The 15,086-nt window shown below is 44.0% G+C and overlaps 1 protein-coding gene across 6 annotated transcripts in view; it reads left to right on the top strand.

The window, feature by feature from the left end:
• MPPE1 (metallophosphoesterase 1) overlaps positions 1-15,086 on the top strand; it is a 53,092-nt gene that overhangs the window by 28,084 nt on the left and 9,922 nt on the right. For 3 of the 6 annotated variants that reach the window (XM_039217231.1, XM_039217230.1, XM_039217226.1), the window contains exons 1-3: positions 6,442-6,513; positions 7,436-7,517; positions 11,822-12,205. In XM_039217231.1, the coding sequence (XP_039073162.1) occupies positions 11,937-12,205 (269 nt within the window). In that variant the 5' untranslated portion in view covers positions 6,442-6,513; positions 7,436-7,517; positions 11,822-11,936. Of the gene's footprint in view, positions 1-2,505; positions 2,694-6,425; positions 6,514-7,435; positions 7,518-11,821; positions 12,206-15,086 lie in introns of those variants that run through there. The other 3 variants (XM_039217232.1, XM_039217229.1, XM_039217227.1) reach the window with 3 other exon arrangements.

Genomic DNA, 15,086 nt, shown 5'->3' with positions numbered 1-15,086 from the left:
GTTATGTGTTGTGTATTCTGTTTTACAAGCTATTCTAGATAGGAGTAGGTATGAAACGTAGCCTCTCTCCTCAAGGACTTTCTAATTTAGTTGGGATTATATTGGATAGATGAAGTAGGAAGGTGATTTGTAAACTGCAATGATATAAACCGTGTCAATCATTTAATCTTTTGCTGCAGGTGTCTCATGTGAAAATTCCCTTTCTCCATTGTTCTCTGTAATTTATTATGATCACATTGCATGCACTACTTGGAGGATCGGAAAAATAGACCAGGTTATTGTTGTTTTTGACCTTAGATGTTATTATCTAAAACAGAACCCCAAAGGGGAGCAGATTTTGCCACCTCAAAATGTCTCTTTGGCATAAAGATTGTTTTGAGCTACAGGCAATCGAAACCTATGAGATTCAGGAAAAGCTCTTTACTGCCTCCTCAATTGCCTAAACTTACATTGGAAAGGGGGCCTGAACCAGGGAGAGAGTTATTAACTTTTTACCTAAGAAATTTATGTATATAACAGGCCAAATCTTGTTTTCTACATCTCCTCTTGCCTTCCTGTGAATGGCCTGCCTTCCCTTTGTAACCCCAGACCCCTACCTCTTTCTTTAGTTCAGGATGCTACATAAGCCTCAGTAACCTGGCTGCTGACTACGCTTTGGAATATATATATATTTCTTATTTTTAAGTAGGCTTCATGCCCAGCATGGAGCCCAACGTGGGGCTTGAACTTATGAACCTGAGATCAAGACCTGACCTGAGATCAAGAGTCGGATGTTTAACTGACTAGGCCACCCAGGTGCCGCTGGATCTTGTATTTTTATGAGGCTCTTGTACATACTGTTAAAAAGAAACAAGCCCAAATTGGAGTTGCTTGTGCTAGATCACGTCGCTAAACCAGGGCTTACTACCTAATCTAATTGTGGCTGCAACCCCCGCCCCCCCAGAAATGCAGTCTTAATTGAGCAGTTTTCTGGTTGGCACCAATAAGGTAATGTGTCACATAGGCTTGCTCCGTCCCCCAAAGGAAGATGAAGTACCTCACCTAATAAGACCTTTTTGTCCCCAAATGTAGGTGACCTCACTTGAAATAATTTTTTTTTCCTGTTCATAATTTCTTTGTCCTTTAAAATCTTTCCCTTTCTGTAGCCCTTTGGAGCTCTCCTCTCCTTGCTAGACGGGATGTTGATTCATGAATTGATTAATAAGGCCAATTAGATCTTTAAAATTTCCTCAGTTGAATTTTTGTTTAGTGGTACAAAATGTGTGTGTGTGTGTGTGTGTGTGTGTGTGTGTGTAAGTAGGCTCCACGCCCAGTGTGGGGCCTGAACTCATGACCCTGCATCAAGTCACATGTTCTACTGACTGAGCCAGCCAGGCGCCCTGAAATTCATTTGTTTTTTACCTGTTAATCTGTTCTTATCAATTTAATTAGACCAACGAAAGAACCTACAATACAGGAAGGGAAAATGTTTCCATCCCTGAGAGGATGTTTTCTTTAAAAAAAAAATTGCAATGGTTAGAGAACAATATCTAAGTTGTAAATGGATAACTGAAGTAGGGAAGGGCTCCTTTAAGTTCTTTCACCATCTTGAGCAAGAACTCAATGTGTCATATCAAGATTGATAGACCAGATAAACTGAGAATAGTAATTTACATTCAAGCAATTCTCTCATTTATAAAATTGTTAGTGAGCTCTCATTTTGCTTTTGTGTTTGATTTGCTTTTTTGCTATTTGTATACTTATATCGCCTCCTCTCCCTGCTGTCCCCCACCCCCACCCCTCAGCCCTTCACAGTTTGGTTTTGGTGTCTTTAAATTTTCTGGTGATTGTCTGTAGAGTTCAGGACTGTGCACAGCCGAATCTGGAGTCTGCTCTGTCAGATATCCTGGGACTCTCTGGACTTTGGTTTTTCTCTTGAAATGAGGGCAGAATACCACATAGGGCAAATAGAACACTACGTTGTCCCCCAACATGTCTCCCAGTGTATACATCCTATCGACTCTTCCCTTTGAGTGAAGGTGGGACCTATGAATATGGCGGACTACCACTCCTGTGAGTAGGGTATGATATGCGGTAACAGTAAAGGGATATTGTAAAGGTATTTAGGTCCCTAACAAGTTGACATTAAGTTAATCAAAAGAGACATTATTTTAGGTGGTTCCGATTTATCATGGCACTCCTTTAAGGTCTAGAGAAGAAACAGAAGTCAGATAGATTTGAACCAACAGCAGCAGATACTGCCTTGTTGGCCTTCAAGAAGCAATTGCCATGTTGTGGGGAGCGCCATGTGGTGGGCACAGCGGGAGGCTCTGGTTGCTGAGAGCTCAGTCCTACAATCAGATGGAGCTGATTCTGCCAGCAACCATGAGCTGGAAGAAGACTCGGAGCAGGATGTTGTAAATTGCTCAGTTTGTGGTGATTTGTTACCCAGAATAGAAAGCTAATACACTGTCTTCACAAAAGTCCTTCTGCTGAATGTCAGGATTACTATTCTCTCTTCCACAGCTTCATCTCTATTTCACAGCACAATCCCTAGAATAATCTTTGAAAACCTAGTCCCTGGGATCCAGAAAGTCTCAGCGCATGTCTGTTGCATTGCACGGGTGAATGAAGGCAAGAATGCAACTAGCTGGATACTCTGGAGTTTCTGCTTCACGTCTCTTTTCTCCACTGTGTTCATGCACAGGATGCAGGTAAATATTTTTCTATAGGGCAATTATGGTTAAAATGCAAGAATGATTACTCAACTATGCCTTTCAAACTGTCTGGTCCTGGACTTTTGTTTGTTGGGAATTTTTTGATTACTGATTCAACTTCATTGCTAGTAATTGATCTGTTCAAATTTTCACTTTCTTCCTGATTTAATTTTGGGAGATTACATGTTTCTAGGAATTTATTCATTTCTTCTAGGTTGTCCAATTTGTTGGCATATAATTTATCATATTCTCTTATATCCTTTGTATTTCTGTGGTGTCAGTTGTTAATGTCTCCTTTCATTCCTGATTTTGTTTGAGCCTCCCCCTTTTTTTTTTTTTTTTTGAGTCAAGTTAAAGGTTATCAATTTTGTTGATCTTTACAAAGCAGCAGCTCCTGGTTTTATCTGTTCCATTGTTCTATCTGGAACAATGTGTTCCATTGTTTTTTAGTTTTTATTTCATTTATTTCTGCTCTAATCTATTATTTCCTTGTTTCTACTGGTTTTGTTTTTGTGTTTCTTCTTCTTCTATCCCTGATAGTTACAAGGTTAGGTTGTTTGAGATTTTTCTTGCTTCTTGAGGTAGGTCTGCATTGCTATAATCTTTTCTCTTAAAAAAAGCTTTTGCTGCAGCCCAAAGGTTTCAGACCATTGTGTTTCCATTTTCATTTGTCTCCATATATTGTTTGATTTCCTATTTGATTTCTTGGTTGAACCATTCATTGCTTAATACCATGTTATTTAACTTCCATGTATTTGTGGTCTTCCCACATTTTTTTCCTTGTGGTTTTCTTTTTTCTTTAAAAAAATTTTTTTTACATTTATTTTTGAGAGACAGAAGGAGACAGAGCACAAGTGGGGGAGGGGCAGAGACAGGAGGAGACAGAATCCGAAGCAGGCTCCAGGCCCTGAGCTGTCAGCACAGAGCCCTACACAGGCCAGTTAAAAGTCTGACTTCGGCTCAGGTCATGATCTCACAGTTTGTGCTGACAGCTTGGAGCCTGGAGCTTGCTCCAGATTCTTTGTCTCCCTCTCACTCTGCTCCTCCCATTTGTGCTCTGTCTCTCTCTACCTCTCAAAAATAAATATTATACATTTTTAAAATGTATTTCTTAGTTAGGCCTATGTTTTGTGGACTTAACTAACATTATAACAATTTTTAATCATACACAAAAGTGGAGAGAAATAGAACGAATGCTTATATTGGTTTTCTACTGCTGCTGCAACAAATCACTATGAATTTAGTGACTTAAGACTGCACAAACTTGTTATTGTTCTGTAGGTCAGTAGTCCACTGAAGTCTCACCGGGCTAATCAAGGTGGTTCTATGAAAATCCATTTCCTTGCCCTTTACAGGTTCTAGGAGCCACCTGCCCACATTCCTTGGCTTGTGTTCCCTTCCTTCTTCTATCTTCAACATCACTATCAGCAGGGGAAGTCCTTGTCAGGCTGCATCTCTTTGATCCTCTGCTATGCACTGAATGTTTATGTCCCTCCAAAATTTGTATGTTGAAATCCTAATGACTGCTGTGATGGTGTTTGGAGGTAAGGCTTTTGGAAATGTCCGCTCATGAGGGTGGAGCCCTCATGAATGGGATCAGTGTTCTTATAAAAGAGATTTCCTGGAGCTGCCTCACTCCTTCCACCACATGAGGGCACAGTGAGAAGGTGCCAGTGCTGAACCAGGAAGGTGGCCCCCAATTTTCAACAACCATGCTGGTACCTTGATCTTCTACTTCCAGCATCCACAAGTTAGAGAAATACATTTGTGTTGTTTCTAAGCCACTCAGTATTTTGTGTTTTGTTATAGCAACCTGAATGGACTGACACCCCTGTGTTACCTCCCCAAATGGATACAGCTATCCTTCCACAGGGAAGGAAGGACCTAGCGATTAGGTTGGATTGAGTGGCATAGCCCAGGTGAACATCTCGCCTCAAAGTCCTTCACCTTAATCCCTAATCAAGTCCCTTTTCCCATGCAAGGTAATGTATCCATAGGTCCAGAGATTTGGATATGAATGTCTCTGGGGGCCATTGTTCTTCCACCCACTAAGCCACCCCTCTCCTTGCTTCAACATTATCCACATTTTGTGAATATTGTTGCTTCTCCTACATTCCTCTTTGTTTTTTAATTTCCTGCAATATTAAATTCCAGAAATTTATAATTTGGCTGTACTTTAATTTCTCTAGTCTTAGAAAAGAAATAACCACAATAGCATTATCACAGAAAAATCACCGGATAATTCTTTAGTAGCATCAAACATCCATTCCATATGCAAGTTTCCCAATCTTTAATTCCTTTTTTTTTTTTTATTTAAAGCTAGTTTGTCCTAATTATGACCCAAACAAGACCCACATACTTGCCTTTGGCTCAATGTGTTTCTCAACCCTGCTTTGTAACAACAAATCTTCCTCCCCTCCTCTCCCTTTTCTGATGCTGTTTATTTGTTGAATAAAGAAGTTAGGCCAGTTGGTCTGTAGAAGTTCCACGTTCTGGATCCAGGGAATTGCTTCCTGGTTGTGTCATTTAACCTGTTCATCCGGTCCCTATATTTCCTTAAGCTTGGAGTTAGTTTTAGGCTTTACCAGATATACTTACTTTTTTTTTTTTTTTCTTTTCTGGTTAGTGAGGACACTTTAGAGATGATGTTGCGGACTTCTATTGCATCATACCGGTGTGCATGTGGCGGCAGGCTGTCCCACTTTTTGTGATGGTAAAATTGTCAATCAGGAGGTATTTGAAAATATTACAATATTCTTAATCAATAATAATGTTTCCTTTTACTGGTTACCAACCAGATACCAGGCATTTGGCAGGTTGCTTTCTATACGATTTCTATTTCATCTCTGTACATTAACTATACTCACAGTTTGCAAAAATATACTAGAATTCGCTGGTTGGAAAACCCTGCGTGTTATTGCTTCGAGCTTCAGTTTTACTTCTTGTAACGCGGGGTAATGGTTCTTGCTCTTAATTTACAGGCTTATTCTGAGGATTATTTGAAGTAACCGATGTGAAAGCCCTTTGAAAAGTAGACCATGCCGTGCTATACTGTTAAAACATTAGTTTTTTAAAAAGGGGGAAAAATCCCCCAATAGTCGCTCTGAAGGTCTCATGTATTCATCACACACTCGCTGAAGGCATTTTGCCAGGCCCCGGAGAAGCCGAAGGTGAGGGAGACCCTGCGTGGGACCCCGGAGCGCGGTCTGGCGGGGCAGGAGGAGGGAGCGAGCAATCACAGCGCCACCCAACGACGCCTGGGACGCGGAGTCCGCCTCGAGCCGCGGCCATGTAGACAGGAAGCGAGACCCGGCCCGCCCTGACCCACAAGCGAGGCACCGGGGCCGCCCTGACCCGCAACGCCCGTGCCCCCCTCCTCCCCTGACGGGCGCTCCGTGCGCCAACGGCTTCGCTGTCGCCGCACGCCCCTCGCCTTCCTGGATGTTGTTCCGGGGGTTCCAGGGAGCTGCAGCACTAAGGACTCAAGCGGGAGAAAACTCTAGAAGACGTTAACGAAGCCGCAAAACACTCGTCGTTGCGGAAGACGCAGCTGGTCTGTCCGCTCCGCCCCACTAGCTTCCGGAGCCCGCGTTCCAGAAAGCCGGCACTGGCGGGCGCGCGCCTCGGGGCGGGCCCGGGGGCGGGGCGGGGCCAGGGCCGGGGGCGGGGCGGGGGCGGGGCGGGCCTGTCCCGGCGACTGTGCGTTTCCCCGCCCGCCGGAGGCCGGCGGGGCGGGGTTCCAGGGGCGACCCGGACCCGCCGGGCCGTCGCGCGGAAGCTGGAAGCTGGCGGGCATGGTCGGAGGGCCGCGGGACAGGTGAAGTGACTGGGGCCCGGCTCGCCCGCGAGGCTTTGCTTTCCGATTCGCCTCGCGTGTTGCTGGCCGCCCACAACAAGCAGGATTTTCCATGCATTCTTATGACCGTGCTATAATATTTAGGCTTCTCGGTTAATTGCCATTTTTTGTTACTGCAAACAGGAACCTCCTTGCCTTTTTAAGGTTGCAAGTTGGCCTGTTGAAAAACGGTATCCTGGGAATCAGCCATTCATTTGCTGGAGAATCACGATTACTTAAGGCCCATGTATTAAATCGTAGGGGCCTCTTAACTTTCTAGTTTACTGATGTAGATTGACCCCCCCATCCGTCTTATTAAAAAATACCATGTAAGATGGAATATTTAACATGCAAATAGCCATTGATGGCACTGTGGTAATATACTTAAGATAATGGACAAGTAAGAGAAAAAGCTACTAGTCAGTGCCTGTTAAACATTTTTTAATGCTGTTTTTGGGTAGAGGGAATTTAGATACTTAATGATAGCTTTAAAGTTAAAAGCCAGTTAATGGATAAACTATTTTGTTCCCAGTTATGGACTGCAGCTACTATATTTAAAAAATTTTTTTTAATTGTGTTTTGTTTTATTTTTTCTTTTATGGTTTATTGTGCAGCTACTATATTATGTGTTAGGCAGTATAGAACAACGATGCACACTAGTTTTGTATATTAATATTTTATGCTGTCATTTAAAGGAGCTATTCTAGAACAATAACATGTCAGCCATTTCTCTTTAGTGTGTGGTTTTCAGCTTATTTTTGTATTTTAAACACCAATTGGGTTCCTTCTTGTGCCGCAAGGCAGCAGCCACTGTGCCCTCTGGGAACTGATGCATCTTCCACTTTAATAATAGTTAAACCAATGAAAGAGTCTTCAGTAACACACACATTTTGCTTTATTTCAGCTAAAGGTGCTTTGGCTTGGGGGAACATAAGCCAACTTAGAGCCTTCATACCAGTCTCATTTACAGTTGTATCCTTTAAAAGGTGAGAAGGTGACTTAGTGATAGTCCCTTGAACACAGGCTTCAAGACTTCTCTTTAAATATAAATGTAGGGGATTTATGGGGCCTGGGTGGCTCAGTCGGTTAAGCGTCCGACTTCGACTCAGGTCATGATATCTGGCTTTGGGGGTTTGAGCCCCACGTCGGGCTCTGTGCTGACAGCTCAGAACCTGGAGTCTGTTTCCAATTCTGTGTCTCTCTTTCTCTCTGCCAGTCCCCTGCTTGCCCTCTGTCTCTTTCTCAAAAACAAATAAACATTTAAAAAATTATAAATATAAAAGTAGTGGATTTAGATCCTAAAAGAAGCCCTTGCTATAGAACATTGTTAGCTTGTAGGGTCTTGGGTGTGTGTTGCGTGTTTGTGTGCTGCTGCTTTTCTAAAGAAAATTGTGGCAAAACCTGCATAACATGAAGCTAAACATTTTAACCATTTTGAATTTTTTTTTTTAACATTTATTTATTGAGAGATGAGAGAGACAGAACCTGAGCAAGGGAGGGGCATAGGGAGAGGGAGACACAGAATCTGAAACAGGCTCCAGGCTCTGAGCTGGCAGCACAGAGCCCGACGCGGGGCTCCAACCCACGATCCGTGAGATCATGACCTGAGCTGAAGTCAGACGCTTAATCGACTGAGCCACCGAGGCACCCCACATTTTAACCATTTTGAAACGTACAGTTCAGTGACAATCAGTACTTCACATTATTCTTCAGCCATCACCACTATCCATTTCCAGAACTTTTTTTTTTTCCCAAATTGAAACCCCGTAAATAATGACTGCTCATTCCCTGCCCCTGACCCCCTGGCCACCACCATTTTACTTTGTCTCTATGAATCTGTCTACTCTAGGCCCCTCATGTAAGTGGAAGCCTGTAGCATTTGTCATCCTGTGTCTGGCTTCTTTCACTTAGTATATTATCCTCAAGGTTCACCATGCTGTGTTACGTATCAGAATATCATTACTTTAAATTAAAAAAAAAAATTTAATTGTGGTAAAATATACATAAAATTTACAATCTTGCCAACTTTTAATAGACTTTTTTTAAAGAGCAGTTTTAGGTTCACAACAAAATTGAGCAGGAAGTAGAAAGTTCCCATATACCCCTGCCCCCCCCCCACCCACAGGACAGCCTCCTCCATTATCAATCATCTTCTTCCACCAGAGCCATGCATTTGTTACAATTGATGAATCTACAATGACGTATCAGAATCACCCAAAGTCCAAGTTCATATTAAGTCTGCTCTTTGTGATGCATATTCTAAGGGTTTTAACAATGTGTAATGACGTTATATCCACCAAGAGTATTTTTACTGCCCTAAACATTCCCTGTTCTTCACTGGTTCATCCCTCCCTTCCTTCCTCTAAGCTCCTGGCAACCAGAGAGTATCATCTTTATTGAAACCACTCATAGCTTAGTTTTACATCTAGTGATATAAGATGGATAAACACCTTTTCCCCCCATGTATTTTCTGAGTAGGCAGGAGTAGCTCGTTGTATTTAGGCCTCCGTGCAGCACTCCACAGTGCTCCGATAAAGGACCAGACCCTCCTTTCATTTTGTCTTGGAAAGAACACAGTTTCTCTCCGTTAGCCTTTAAAAGCCTGGACATGGAAGATATAGTAGCATTTAGTTATTCAGGCTGTGTGGCTGTGGAGATTTTAAATCATTGGCCTACATATTATGGTTGAGATAAAATGTCAAGTTTACTTTTAGTGAGGAAAGGGTATAGGGGCTTTGGATGTCAAGCATTAGGAAGTCTAACTCAGTAAATGAGTGGGGAAAACAGCCGAAGGTGGCCACAGCTTCTAGATTCTCTCCAGTTTCTGGCCTTTATTCTCCGCTGGGCTTCATTCTCCCTGATCTGATTATGGTCATTTGAATTGAATTCCATTGCTCTGAGCCTGTTGAAATTCATCAGATTGTACGGCTTATTGTCTAATCTAATCCTGATATACCTGCTTCATGGAAAGATTTACTGTTTATAAAGAGGTACATTTGTGAACATTATTTCTATTAATCTCCATGCACTGGTGGAGGCAAGTGGTGTGAGTCCCATTATGAGTCTCAGAAAGGCCAAGTGGCTTGCCCAGGTCACATAGAGCAGAGCCGAGTAGTAGGTGGGGTTTTTCCCAGTTCATCATAGCTACTCTCTCTGCTGGTGGGTATTCATAACATAGGAGAAAATACTGGAAGAGGAACAAGTGGCTGCTGATTCCCTATAGACTTCAGGTTTCTTCTCTCCTATCAAGAAAGGTAGGCTCAGATGTCCCATGTCTGCCCCAAGGGTGGGAGTGTCTGTTTCTCCCAGTGGCTGGTGGTCAACATGTTTTTTCACTGGTTAGCTAAGTCAGAAAATGAGAAACTCCTCACTGTCTCTGGGGCTGGCTTAAGTGCAAGTTGGCTTGAACCCAAGGAGGAGATCACTTTATACCCATCTGGAAGCAGCCATAAGGTAGGAGTGGCGTCTGGTCATCCACTGCGCACCTGGCATGGGGGGGCTTGCTGTGTCAGTTTTGGGGAGAGAATGGATCCCTTTCCCCACCCCATCAGCCCTAAAAATTATTGTCTTCATTTCAGGAAGTAGAAGGGGATGTGCTTTGGCCATAACATTGAAGACTACATTGGGGATAGTAATTTGATGAGCAACCTGATGAGTTTGGATAGAGAAAGAAAAGTCGTTTTCCAAGATTTGAGCCAAAGGAATTTTTGTTTTAAGGATTTGGTGTCAGAGGTGGTCAAAAAATGGTTTTCCCTCTGGTGAGGAGTTCTGTTTCTTAAAAATGATCGCATTATACCAGAGAGCCGATTGACACAGTGTTAGGGTTTTTTAAGGAAGTATGTAACAGTACCAGCTAGCTCGCTGTCCCTCTTTGCTTTTCCTTTCTTTTCCCTCCCCCTTCCCTCCCACTTTCCCTCGCCTTCTTCCCTCCCTCCCTTCCTCCTTCCCTCCCTTTGTTCATTCTGAGTCCTCTGGCTGAATGGCTCCCTGTGGAATATCTTTAAGTTCTTTGTGGAAAAAAGAACACAGACGCTTGAGGGAAAGGCAGGGGCTCTCCCAACCTTTAGTTTGTCTAACAAACAAGCTTCCGTAAGGAAGCTGAGGAATAGTTCCCTGCCTTTGCTGCAGTCAGCCTGGAGGCAGGGGCCAGGCTGAGCCTCCACTGGATCAAATGTACCTGGAAACCCGTCCTGGAGAGCCAGCGCCCCCTGTGGGTGCAAACAGATGGTTTGTCTCTGTGTGTCCTGTCCTGCTCCCTTGGTCCAGGGAAGCTGATGGACTGCAGCTTTGGGTCCCCTCGGCTCCTGAACCCCACTGTCTGCCGCACTCCGAGGGCAGCGTGGGCCTGCGTGTTCCAGGCCATCCATGTCCCCTTGCCGTGTTCCTGGATCTTAGCTGTCACCACTGAAACCGGCTTCTCTGATGAAAGGAAGTAGGTGTAGAGGAGCAATTAGAAAGTTGTCATTCTGGTTTTCAGCTCCAGGAACTTCAAGCCTGTATAGAACCAAGCTTTGCATGTGAGGAGAATTCTAAGACAACTCCAGAAGGGTGGCGTTCCTTCCTCTCAACTTGTCTATGGTGTGAGGAAACATTAAGGTTTTAGAAAGTTTCAGCTGCTGTTTTTAGGATTTCAGGAGATCCTTCGGCCTTTTGAAAGAAACTGAGATATTAAGACCAAATGGTTGCTTTGGATATATTTGATCGAATCAAAACAAAGGAATTTTAAGTCCAGAATTTTAAGGCCAATTTGCAAGTGAAAACCCATGTTTGTGAAACATATAATCTGAATGCATCATTGACAGATGTATGGCTCTGTGAGTCCCCAGCCTCTGAGCCCAGAGCGAATGCATTGCTCGGATCTCTGAAGCATGTGGTTTGCTTTTGTGGAAAAGCAGCGTGGAAAAGCGATGAATTGACACCGGAGGCACCATAAGACAGGGGGCTTCTGGCCTGTTGATTTGTATGGTCCAGGAAGGGTGGCAAATCCTTTTGGGATTCAAGTTACACTTACTTAATACTTGTTGACTTTCCCTCTTATGTGCCCTACCTTAACATTGTCTGGACAGATTGTTGTTTAAGGATTTCCAAAGTGGTAGTAAAACTTTATTGTCTTAGTGAGAAGATCATTCTTCTAGCATAATTGGATATATTATCCTTGTACGAGTACCGGATACTTCATATATGTGGGAATATAGATAGGATTCTGTAATTCATTAGTTCTTAAAAGAATGAGCTAGTGATTGTGGCATTATTATGGAACATAATCCAGTCCTTTCTCTTTTCCCTGCAGGTACATGGCTAAGCCCCGGACATCTGCTGCTTCTTATGCAGGATTCCACAATTGCCTCCTGGTGAATTCTTGATGGATTTTTCTCCTGGTTGCTGATGACTCCTGGGAAGGAGAGATGGCCGTGATCAGGCTGGGGTTTGGAAGGCAGCATCTTGGTCTGTTAAAAAGGAGGAGCTTCTTGGTGTCGAAACTCATAGCTGTTGTCTTTGCTGTGCTTCTATTTTGTGAATATTTAATTTATTACTTAGTGATCTTTCGATGCGATTGGCCTGAGGTGAAAACTCCAGCCCATAACAGTGGACAAGAGACCCTGAAAGTCATGTTTTTGGCTGATACCCACTTGCTTGGAGAAGTACGAGGCCATTGGCTAGACAAGTTACGAAGGTAGGAGCTACATTCAGGTATCTTTCTGATTCTGTAGACAAAGGAGTAGAGAGTCTTTCCCCATAGGTCAAAGTACTCATTATTTTCTTCTCAAAAAAAGGCATATGGGGCATTGGACTTATCTTCTTTCATAGTTTATTGTCAAGTTGGTTTCCATATAACACCCAGTGCTCATCCCAACAAGCGCCCTCCTCCATGCCCATCACCCCCCTTCCCCTCTCTCCCAATCCCCATCAGCCCTCAATTTGTTCTCAGTATTTAAGAGTCTCTTATGGCTTGCCTCCCTCCCTCTCCTTAACTAATTTTTTCCCCTTCCCTTCCCCCATGGTCCTCTGTTAAGTTTCTGCTGTTCCACATATGAGTGAAAACATGTGGTCCTGTCCTTCTCTGCCTGACTTTGCTCAGCATAACATCCTTGAGTTCCATCCATGTTGCTACACATGGCCAGATTTCATTCTTTCTCATTGCCATGTAGTATTCCATTGTATAGACAGACCACTTTTCTTGATCCATTTGTCAGTTGATGGACATTCAGGCTCTTTCCATGTTTTGGCTATTGTGGAGAGTGCTGCTATGAACATTGGGGTACATGTGCTCCTGTGCATCCGCACTCCTATATCCCTTGGGCAAATTCCTAGCAGTGCTATTGCTGGGTCATAGGGTGGTTCTATTGTTAGTTTTTTGAGGAACCTCCACACTGTTCTCCAGAGGGGCTGCACCAGTTTACATTCCCACCAACAGTGTAGGAGGGTGGGGCATTGGACTTTTATTAAACATACTATTTGCTGAGCATCTGTTATTTATGAGGACCCAGAATTTGGGAAGCAGGTCTGGGTTTGAGTCTTGTGACTTTGGACAAGTGATTAGGGCTCCTCTAAGCCTGTCTTTGCCTCCTTATTAAAACCAGAGACCTCACAGGCTGTGTGAGGACAATGCCCACAGTAAGGTCCAGCACATGGGTGTGCCTGGTCAAGGTAGGTTTCCCTTTCCCCTGGGCAGGGGGAGAAACAGAGCTGGGTTTGTGGTCCTCTCTTGCAGGCAGTGGTGTGTAGTTTATTTTTTAAAATTATTTTTTATTTTTTTAATGTTTATTCTTGAGAGAGCCAGAGACAGAGCGTGAGTGGTGTTGAGAGAGAAAGAGAGAGAGAGAATCCAAAGCGGACTCCAGGCTTCGAACTATCAACACAGAGTCTGATGCAGGACTCAAACTCATGAATTGTGAGATCATGACCTGAGCTGAAGTTGGACACTTAACCAAGTGAGCCGCCCAGACGCCCCAGTGGTGTGTAGTTTGAGCCCACTTGGTTTTTGCCTGCTCCGGGCAGCAGGAGCAGAGCTGCTGATACGTGGCTTTCACCCTGGGCAGAGGATCAGGTCCCGTGTCTCCCACTTACACCTGCCCAGCAGAATCCATCTGCGTTCCCATCAGAAGGCTTTTTAAAAATTTAACTGTGGTGAAATACACATAACGTAAAAGTTACCATCGTAAACAGTTTTTAAGTGTACATTTCAGGGACATCAAGTACATCCATATTGTTGTGCAACCATCCCCGCCAGCCGTCTCTGGAACTTTTTCATCTTCCCAGTCTGAAACTGTCCTCGTTAAATACTGATTCCTCATTCCCCGTTCCCCAGCCCCTGCAGCCACCATTCTGCCTTCTGTCTCTACGGGTGTGTCTACCCCCGGTTCTGCATATAAGCGGAGTCATACAGTGTTTGTCCTTCTGTGTCTGGCTTATTTCACCTAGCATAACGTCTTCAGGGTTCATCCATGTTGTGGCATGTGTCAGAATTTCCGTAATTTTAAAGGTTGAATAATATTCTGTTGTGTATTAGATCACATTTTGTTTCTCCCTTCACCTGTTGATGGATACTTCCACCTCTTGGTCATTGTGAAGAATGCCCACTAAAAGGCGACCGACGGGGCTTTCTACCCCGGGGCACCAAAGTTCTCTTTTTGACCTTGTGATGCCATACCCTGCCCCCTTTCCTCCTCATGACTGTATTTGTGCAGGTCTTTAACCTTGTTAGCAGGAATATCTGTGGAGTACTTTGGATATAGATGAACCTTATGTTGAGCGGGGGTGGGGGGGGGTGGGGTTGAGATGTGTAATGTCCCTAGGGGTGAGTGAAAAAGGGAAGACGGAAGAAGGAAAGGTGGAGGGGGCCTTCCTTTTTTACTCAGAGTTTTAAACCAAATGAGGCAAGAAACAGAGAAGGGCCAGGGTAAGACTTCCTTTGGCTTCATTTGGGTTTTACCAGTTGAGCTTTCTTCCCTGCCCTCTTGCTGCTGCTGCTTCTAGGTGCTTTCTTCTCCAGGGTGAGTAACATTCAATCAAGAAAAACTGAGAAATGAATTTTGGGAGGTATCTTGAGTGAAGGGGTGCACCATGCAGCAGTTGACGTGGGGCCTGGGCAGTCTTCTCTGACCCCAAATTACCTTCCCCTATTTATGTGCCCCAGGATGTCACAGTCCCCTTGGGTAGGGTAACAACAGCCAGGAGGATGCCTTAAAAAGGAGGGAAGAATTGGAATCCTTAGGAAAAGGATACAGGTCATAGTTGGTCAGGGAGAGGGGAGGATGAGTCGAGAAAGCATTAACATGTTTGAACGCCTACTGTGTGTTGGTGCTGTGGTGGGCACTTTACAAACGCTGTCTCATGGAGGGGCTCCTGGGTGGCTCAGTCGGTTAAACATCCAATTTCAGCTCAGGTCATGATCTCATCATTCATGAGTTTGAGCCCCATGTTGGGTCCTGTGCTGACAGCTCAGAGCCTGGAGCCTGCCTCAGATTCTGTGTCTCCCTTCTCTCAGTCCCTCCCCTGCTCACCTCTGTGTGTGTGTGTGTGTGTGTCTCTCTGTCAAATAAATAATACAACAC

The sequence above is a fragment of the Hyaena hyaena genome, unplaced genomic scaffold, assembly GCF_003009895.1.
Source record: "Hyaena hyaena isolate Hyena2069 unplaced genomic scaffold, ASM300989v1 scaffold_673, whole genome shotgun sequence".
NCBI lineage: Eukaryota > Metazoa > Chordata > Mammalia > Carnivora > Hyaenidae > Hyaena > Hyaena hyaena.
This window is presented reverse-complemented; position numbering and strand designations above follow the sequence as displayed.